A 9,594-nucleotide genomic window follows, 5' to 3' on the forward strand; every position below is an offset into this window, starting at 1 on the left:
GGGTTTGGGGAAGCTTTTAGTAGCAAGTCGTGCCTTGGGTGCAATCATGCTCGTCAAGAAATTGGCTTCAAACATTAATGTTTATAGTAATTCGTCAAATTTATGGGCTCGGGTCCAAGTCAAACCAAAAAGTAGCAATGAGAATCGGGAAAAGCAAAGCCACATTATTAAAGCATTTTTACAACTAGATGAGATGCTGCTCTCCACTATATCTCAATCTAACCCAAATTAAAATAATACCAAAACCAAACAGCTGTATACATAACATTCAAAAAGGACTGGTTTTCCCTGCTGTATTACATAACAAGATGATGATGTTTACAGAGGAATTCCTTCAACTAAGCAACACACAAATTTTGGCAGTGTAAGTGTTACCCTTTTCTAACTGCCACTGCCAATGCCAGTGCCCTTTACATTAGGCACAAAATATCCCAATGGTTTTGCCAATACTAATATTAAAGCTTTTCACCATCTGAGACTATAAACTAACAAAAAAAAAATTAGCCTCCATTTGCCCGTACCTTCAATCAGGGAAAATGAGCTCCAACCAACCCCCTCTAGTTGGATTCTGCTTACAAACAGAGATTAATGGAGGAAAACCCACAACTACTACAGCCTAGTTTTGTTATTTTCCTGCTGTGTTAGTAAAAATTAGAAACTGCACTAGCACTACCCCATATATCAACATTTACCACTACTCCCCCTCATATCTCCACCTTCCACATTAGGTTATCAATGGAAGTAGGCTGAGCCTTCTCCAGCGCTGCAACTTTCGCCCGGTTACCGGGCTTCCCCCTCTCCTCCACCGGGAGCTCACAAGTTTCGCTGATTGAGGCCGATCCCAAGTCAGCCGGTGGAATGAAGCAGTCCATCGACAGACCTGGGACGTTGAAGGCCACCTCCTCAATCGTCCAGGCCTCTTCCATCCTGGTCTTGGTGTGGCTCATCGCCATCTCCCCAAACCGGAAGAGGGTCACCACGGATCGCCCGGAGTGAGCGATCATGATCCCTTCAACGGGCCGGTAGTCATCTAGGAACGAGTTGATGGTGGTCTCCCAGTAGACCGCATCCCCGCCGTTGGATTGGATGCGGGTGAGATGGGAATCCTCCATGTGAATCAGCAGCCCTGTCTTCTGGCTGAAGTAGCCGAACAGGACATGCCTTATGATCTCAGCCGGCCCTTCGCTCCTCGCCTTCAATGTCCGAGGATCAGCAGCAACCTTCAGAATGAAGCACTCCTCTCCGTTGATGTTCTTCTCCCCAATGCAAATCGAATCAGCAAACATACTAGCCGTAGTCCTCGGATCAAGTCCCTGCATTCACACATCAACATTAGTAAAGCCCTAAAAATACTAGGATTTGATGGTGCTATTAATCTTCACCTGAAGGGCGCGGCGAAGGGGCCTCACCGGCCCCTTGGCCGTGTGAGCGCCGAGCCAGGGCGTGTGCCTCCAAACTAGCTTGCCGTTGCAGCCAGCATGGACTTTGCTGCCTCCAACGGCAAGCTCCACATACCACATATCGGGGCTCATCTGCCACAGCACGAATCCGCCTGATTCAGCAGCTCTACTCACATTCCTGTTCTTCACTACTTTTGTTGCTGTTTCGAACTCAGAAGCTACCATCTTCACCTTCCCCATCGCGTACGCATTCTTAACTGCGTTCTGGACTTTCTGCCCGCCTGAAGCAGCAGTATATTGCTGCACTATATACTGCGCCGATGAAGTTTCCTACCACATTGTTAAAACCGAATTAGACACAGCTATTCACTATTTCTTCTTCGATATAACGGAATTATACACTAAAATTTCAAACTAAATCTCAGCTCTGTACGTGAATTATAATAACCGAGAAATTGATACGTACGATTGGAGTGTCCTTAATGCTGAGATGGGGCAAAGGGTCCGAGGCGGAGACGTGGACCGGCGCGAGCGGGGCGCCCATTACTCCGAGCAGCAGCCGCAAATCAGACCTCCTGCCTCCTCCGCCGCTGTCATTGACGGCTACGGAAGGATTCCGAGTGAGCTGGCCGCGGACCCACTGGCCGAGCCCCGAGCCGAGGCGCTTGGAGTCGCCGATTTCCTCTCCGTCCGGATCCGGACCCTCCATCAGCGGCGTGAGCGTCTCTCCCATGGGCCTGAGGCTGCCCGATCTCGCAATCAAGGAGTCGGAGTTGCTGGCGCCGACTTTCCGCCGGAGCAGGCCCGACATCGGCGACCTGCTCCGGCCGGGGCTCTTCCCCCGCGACCTCGCTGGAGATAGGCCGCGCACCACGTCCTCTAAAGCCGAGAAAAACCCCTGTCCCTGCTTCCTCTCCATCTTCCTCGCCCTTAATCAGTTAAATATATATATAGATAGTGTATGTAATGTAAGGAAATCAGAAACGCGGTTTTGGTGTAGGAGTGAAGACTAGGAGTGTGTCGCTGATATGAAATAGGGATTACGTGATGGGGCGAGTGCCATATTTTCGTGAGAGTTTTTTCTGTTAAGAATTTTGGCAGTAGAGAGAGTGATTTTTAGTTAGAGAAGAAATGGGGGAACGAATGAGTAGAGAAGTGTGTGTGAGGGTTGATTAAGCCAAGGTAGTTGCGTTTATTTAGAGAGAGAAAGTAGTGAGAAAGCGACTGGTGGGAGAGATGAGGGATAGTGTGTGTTGTGTGCTGCTGCTGCTGCTGCTTGCTTTTCTCATAGTGGTATGTGAAAGGTGAGGCGACTTAACCCCACGCGCATGCTTTAATTATCGAATTCTTTAATTTGTTTTTCTAATTATTTAAGATTTTTTACTTTTTCTATTTTTTTTGTTTACTCATACCCATTTCTATTTTTTTAATATATATATATATATATATATATATATATATATTATACTTGAACTATATATCAAATAACAAGCACGTTATTATAATCGGACAAAAAAAATTCAAACAAATACAATGTAACATTCAAATAAAATAAAACTCACATAATTAGTATGACTTGAACCAATAACCCTTGAAAGAGAGAGTATTTGTTAAGGATTTATTCGTTATACATAAAAAAGCTGTTTTTTTTTTTTTTTTCATTTAGGAGGGTTAAAGGATGTGGATCACATTCACACCTCTAATGTAAAAGATGCAGCATTCAACAAAATGCATGTAGCTATTAACACTAAAAAAGAGGAATTTGCAAAAATGCCCACATCCTTATAAAAACTTGTAAAATTGCCCACTTTCATAAACAAAAGTGGGCAATTTTACAAGTTTTTATAAGAAGGGGGCATTTTTCCCTATTAACACTAAAAAAAATACTCCACTTATCTAACTTATTATCCATGCAATTAAAATATAATTATATAATCACTTAGGGCTATTCAAGGGGTAATAACCTTACTATGTTAATAATGAGGTCAATATATATATATATATATATATATAGAGCACTATATATAGTATATAGCTTCAAATTTAGATCACACATTTTATTTGCATAACGCACTAAACATGTGATATATGGCAGATGCCTCGGAGGCAAAATGCATATAAAGGTAAAATAAAAATAAAATTTCTGAAAAATTAATATATATACATACATATATATTTTAATATTTTAGAATTTTTATTTTTATTTTTTCTATGCGTGTATTTTGCTTTCAAATGTTTCTGCCATGTATGATGTATCGGACTCTTAGTGCGCCACATACACATATTGTGTGATTCATATTTGAATCTATATGTTATTATAAGGGGTGAGATGTAATCCCCTTCTTGTAAGATTTATTAATTCTCCTTTCTAATTAACATTGCCATATGAGTGGTGGACACGTTATTCTTGTCCACGGTGGGTAGGTGAGCGGTTCTGTCTTACACTAATATATTTTAATTATATTGTTTGGGTCAGTTTGAATCACTCCCTTACTTTATCTGTTAATTATACATTTCTTAATTTCAATGTCCCAAAGCAATAGAATATTTATGATGGAATGGAGAGATTACTATTATTTATTAATGTAGTGGATAAAATCCGACTGACCAGAGGTCAGTGAAATCCTCGCCAGAAGAATCAGCGAATTCTCTGCTCGGGGCGACTTCCCTGCTCGCCGCGATTCCTCTGGCGCCTCGCCAGAGGAATCAGCGAAAGCCTCGCCAGAGGAATCAGCGAAAGCCTCGCCAGAGGAGTCAGCGAAATCCTCGCCAGAGGAATCAGCAAAATGATCCCTCTGCTCTGGCAGAGGCGTGATCCCTCTGCTCTGGCAGCAACATGATCCCTCTGCTCTGGCAGAGGCGCGATCCTTCTGCTCTAGCAGCGACATGATCCCTCTGCTCGGGCAGAGGCGCGATCCCTTTGCTCTGGCATAGGCGCGATCCCTCTGCTTTGGCAGCGGCATGATTCCTCTGCTCTGGCAGTGGCGCGATCCCTCTGCTTTAGCAGCAGCGCCATTGTAAATATCTCAACACGAAAGTATACAAACTGGATTATAAGCATACGAAAACCTAGTCAAACATGGGTGACTAGGTCAAACGAAAGTCGCGGAAGATCGTGTCCTGAAAAATCGGAACCGCTAGGGTTTCAAAGAACATTCCAACAAACCCTAACCCTAGTCGCCTCCTTGCCGGTCGATAACTTATAAATACTACTTCATTAACACCTGGGTGGGTACGCCGTCATTAACATTCAGACTGATACTTACGATCATTCCCATTCCAACACATTCTCTAGCACTCTTCTGCCTCCACGCTCCCAGCTTTAGGTTCTCCGGTGATCAGATCAACCGGGACGACCCAACGACCCTCGCTCATTGCTCAATCACCTTCAACTCCGTCGACCAAATCGATCCGATTCACTATTTCATTTACTTTCAATTGCTTTCAATACGATTTTTATTACTATTGTTTACTGACTTGAGCGTCGGAGGCCCTTCCATCGACACCCCCACCGGTGCTCTTCGGAGGGCTCTAACGTTGCTTGCGGTTTCAGGTTGCTAGTGCCCATCGATCCCGACGTTAATGACGTCACTTCCGTGATTGTTGGATTCATCCCCCACAATTAATAGATTTTTTTTTTTTACTTGGCGAGTTGGGGAGGGAGAGAAATAGGGATTGAACCCGGGACCTCACTGTTCACACATAGGAGGTCGTACTGCTTGGTGTCCCCTTGGGGACAATTAATAGATTTGTTAAAATAGATATATAGATTAAATCTTAAATCCCATAATATATTTTATCCCCTATTTCAGCAATTCCAACCGTGGTTTTGGCCATGTTGTATTTAGAAAATTCTATCGTCCGCTAAAAATAATAAATAAATTCCGAAAGAATTATACACGTGGAGATAGAATAATTATTTTAGCATAAAGATTTGTGTTTGATGACGTTTGTTGAGAATAAAAAGTCAGCAGACAAATAAAGTTAGTCAAAAGATAAAGTTAGTCAAAAGATAATCAAGGATCCCTTAATTATAGGGATCCTCATGATGGTGTAGGAATCCTCATGATGTTGTAGGAATCCTCATGATGTTGTAGAAGCAAATATTAAATATGATCTCCCTTCCAACACTATAAATGGGGGAAGTGTATCAGCAGAAGATATAAGAAATACAATTACAATCTTTAGCTTCTCTTTCTCTATGCATTATGATGATACAATGTTTCAACATGGTATCAGAGCAGGTTTAACCATAGGTACTCAGAAACGAATCATCATCGTTCATAATCCAAAACCAAAACATTCTTAGCCAATTCAAATCAGTTTGTGGAGTAACTCACCGGCGACAGTTTCGATCGCCATTCCAAAAATGAAGAGAGCTTCCAAAACCAGCGGCAGCGGCAAGCCCAACGCCCCTCACAAAGACCTCCCCAACCTCGCCGCCAAGCCCAAGAAGAAGAAGTCCAAGCAGAAGCCCACCCCTCCCTCGCCGTTAAAGGACGAGAGCGCCGCCGACGAGCCTACCCCGCCGCCTAAGATCAAGGTCTACCTGCCCAAGCCAATCAGGGTGTCGTCGGCCTTCTCCCGCAGTAACAGCTACGACAGCTTGGCCTCCAACAGCGACGGCGAGAAGCCCGCCGAGGAGCTCTCCTACATGCCGCTGCAGTGGCCGCCGATATTCGAGAGAGGAAGAGGAGAAAACTCAACCGGCTACCCGACTACCGGCTCGGCAACTGACGTTGACGGCCGGAAAAACGACAGAACGAAGGCGAGAAGCGCGGCTGCCGGCGTAGACGGCCGAGATGGCCGAGGACACAACAGCTCGGCGTCAGCCGGCGCCTCTGTCGGTGTAGATGGCCGAGGACGCAACAGTTCGACCACTGCCGGCTTCTCCGCCGGCGTTAATGGCCGAACAACCGAGAAAAATGGTGAAGGTGGAACCAAGGGAGAGAAAGAGGTGGAGAGAATCGGTCAAAGGGAGAAAGAGGCGTGTGGAATTGGTCAAAAGGAAAAAGAGGCGCATGATTTAGGTATAGGGTTTGATGATTATTCATCAAACCCTCCCACTTTTCCATTATCTCAAATTCAGTCCCCTATTTTCAGTAAATTACAAAAGAAACCCCATTCTTTTGAGTCTAGTCCCTCAAGTTTATGGAAATCCCAAAATGAACCCCATGATATTCAAAACAGCCCAATAGTTATGCCCAACTCAAATTTTGACCCAAAACTATCTGAAAATTCGAAAATAATCTCCACTGCATGTCAAGTGTCAAATAAACAAGTCAGTAGAAAAACAAATTGGATTTTTGATTGTGGGGCTACAGACACTATGATTTTTGACAAATCAGATATACTTGAGTCATCAAAATCCTTTAGAACTCATGTACAAACTGCTAATGGTGACTTAACTCAAGTAGAAGGGGCCGGAACTATAGAAATCTCCCCAACCTTGCGATTATCCAATTGTCTATATGTTCCGTCCCTATCTCATAAGTTGTTGTCAATTAGTCATGTTACTAAAGAACTCAATTGTACCATGATAATGCATCCTCACTTCTGTTTACTTCAGGATATCAGGACGGGGGAGATTATTGGGCGTGGCACTGAGCGGGATGGATTGTACTATGTGGATGAGATAGCTCAACAAGGCAAGGTGATGCTGGCTCACGGAATTGCTGACCGGGAAGCCTGGCTTTGGCACCGTCGGTTAGGGCATCCATCCATGGGGTATCTTAAGCTTTTATTTCCTAAATTAATAAAAAATGGTGAGAATTTATCTTGTGAAACTTGTGTTTTAGCTAAAAGCCACCGAAAATCTTTTAAGCCTAATGACACACAAGTAAACTCCATATTTTCTCTTGTTCATTCTGATGTTTGGGGTCCTTCACCCGTGGTAGGGGGACAAGGTTTTAAATATTTTCTGTTATTTATTGATGATTGCACTAGGATGACATGGGTATATTTTTTAAAACACAAATCTGAAGTTTTTGAAAAATTTACTCATTTCCATACTATGGTTCAAACTCAGTTTCAGAAAAACATCCAAACCCTTAGAACTGATAATGGAGGGGAATTTGTTAATAATTCCATGAAAATATTTTGTCAAACAAAAGGGATTATTCATCAAACTACTTGCCCCCACACTCCTGAACAAAACGGAGTTGCCGAAAGAAAAAACCGAATTTTACTTGAAATGACTCGTTCTATGATGATTGAGTCTCATGTTCCCTCCTCATTTTGGCCCGAGGCCGTAGCAACCTCGGCTTACCTTATTAACCGTCTCCCTACTAGGACTCTGAAACTTCAAACACCATTACAGAAATTGTCTACTCTGGCCTCCATACCTCTTGCCCTTACACTTCAACCACGGGTCTTTGGGTGCTCTGTTTTCGTTCACATTCCTAAACATGAACGCACCAAATTCTCTCCTTGTGCAGTCAAGTGTGTGTTTGTAGGATATGGAGTTAATCAAAAAGGATATAGGTGTTACAATTCAAAAACCCGTCAAATCATCACCACCATGAACTGTGATTTCCTTGAAACTGAGTATTTTTACGATAACCACCTTACCAGTCAGGGGGAGAGTGAGAGTGAGATCGACTTGTTAAGTTGGTTACCAATGCCAGTCCCGGAAGCAGATCCAACAGAAAAGGTTAACCTAGCCACCGAGCTTACTTCATCCACATCTGAGCAATCCAATCCACCGCCGCCCCAAATATCTTCTTCACCACTGATATCTGAGGTAAGAGATTCTGAACCTATTACTATGATTTCGGGTTCTACTGATCCTGTTTCTCAAGTGGTTGAAGAAGAAGAACAGGAAGTACAGGAGGAGCATACAATGGGTGCAGACAAGGGGAGATATGTGTTACCCCCTAGAAGTACTCGAGGAATTCCTCCTAAACGTTATTCACCAGAAAAGTTTGGGAAGAACTCTCGGTATTCTATTGGGGGTATCGCCAAAGGGAACCTATCCAAAACTGCAGCTGCCTATGAAGTAGCTTTGTATGACGAAGAGATCCCAAAGAATGCGGAACAGGCCTTAAAGATTCCACATTGGAGAGATGCCATGAAGAAAGAAATAAGTGCACTGAATCGAAACCATACATGGGAGAAGTGTAGACTACCAAAGGGGAAGAAAACGGTAGGATGCAAATGGGTCTTCACAATCAAAAGGAAACCGGATGGATCTATTGAGCGTTACAAGGCTCGATTGGTCGCAAAAGGATACACACAGATGTATGGGATCGACTACGAGGAGACCTTCTCACCTGTTGCAAAGATGAACACTGTCAGAGTGCTCCTCTCAATTGCTGCTAATAAGGACTGGGATCTTCATCAGTTCGATGTTACAAATGCTTTCCTTCATGGAGAGCTTGAAGAAGAGAGAGAAGTCTACATGGAGGTGCCTCAAGGTTTTTCAGGAGATTTTGGAGAGGGTGAAGTCTGCAAGTTGAAGAAAACCTTATATGGGCTCAAGCAGTCTCCCAGAGCTTGGTTTGGAAGATTCACCGCAGCCATGAAGAAGTTTGGGTACCAGCAAAGCAACTCAGATCACACTTTATTCTTAAAGAAACGAGGTGATCTGATCTCTTGTTTGGTCATTTATGTTGATGATATGATTATAACAGGGGATGACACAGAGGAGATTCAAAAGTTGAAAGAAAGCTTGTTCAAAGAGTTCGAAATGAAGGACTTAGGAAAACTAAAATACTTCCTCGGAATTGAAGTTCTCAGATCAAAGAAGGGGATCTTCATCAACCAGAAGAAGTATACTCTAGATCTCCTAGCTGAAACTGGGATGCTAGATTGCAAGCCAGCAGAAACTCCTATTATCGTAAATCATGGGCTACAAATTGTGGAAGGAGCTCAGTTAGCCGATCGAGGACAATATCAGCGTCTGGTAGGGAAACTAATCTACCTTTCCCATACTCGACCTGACATTGCTTATGCTGTTGGTGTTGTTAGTCAATTCATGCACCAACCACAGGCTGACCACATGGAAGCTGCGCTCAGAATTGTGAGATATTTGAAGAAGACTTTTGACTATGGAGTGCTGTTCAAAAAGGCTGGACACCTTGAGATACAAGCTTACACCGATGCTGACTGGGCAGGAAACCCGAATGACAGAAAGTCAACAGCTGGATACTTTGCATCTGTGGGAGGAAATCTTGTCTCATGGAGAAGCAAGAAA

The 9,594-nt window shown here is 43.5% G+C and overlaps 2 protein-coding genes across 2 annotated transcripts; one reads left to right on the top strand and one right to left on the bottom strand.

Annotated features, from left to right (window-relative positions):
• Positions 1-234: 234 nt before the first annotated feature.
• On the bottom strand, positions 235-2,684 carry LOC131005294 (uncharacterized). Its single transcript, XM_057932190.1, has 3 exons — positions 1,867-2,684; positions 1,383-1,730; positions 235-1,313 (listed from the first exon to the last, which is right to left on the bottom strand). Exons 1-3 carry the CDS (start codon positions 2,317-2,319, stop codon positions 705-707), a joined length of 1,410 nt encoding a protein of 469 aa, XP_057788173.1. The 5' UTR covers positions 2,320-2,684; the 3' UTR covers positions 235-704.
• Positions 2,685-5,356: 2,672 nt separating this feature from the next.
• LOC131005295 (uncharacterized) lies at positions 5,357-9,173 on the top strand. The gene is made up of 2 exons (XM_057932191.1): positions 5,357-6,430; positions 6,970-9,173. Exons 1-2 carry the CDS (start codon positions 5,770-5,772, stop codon positions 7,005-7,007), a joined length of 699 nt encoding a protein of 232 aa, XP_057788174.1. The 5' UTR covers positions 5,357-5,769; the 3' UTR covers positions 7,008-9,173.
• The last annotated feature ends 421 nt before the right edge of the window (positions 9,174-9,594 follow it).

This window comes from Salvia miltiorrhiza, chromosome 1, assembly GCF_028751815.1.
Source record: "Salvia miltiorrhiza cultivar Shanhuang (shh) chromosome 1, IMPLAD_Smil_shh, whole genome shotgun sequence".
In the NCBI taxonomy this organism is placed as follows: Eukaryota; Viridiplantae; Streptophyta; class Magnoliopsida; order Lamiales; family Lamiaceae; genus Salvia; species Salvia miltiorrhiza.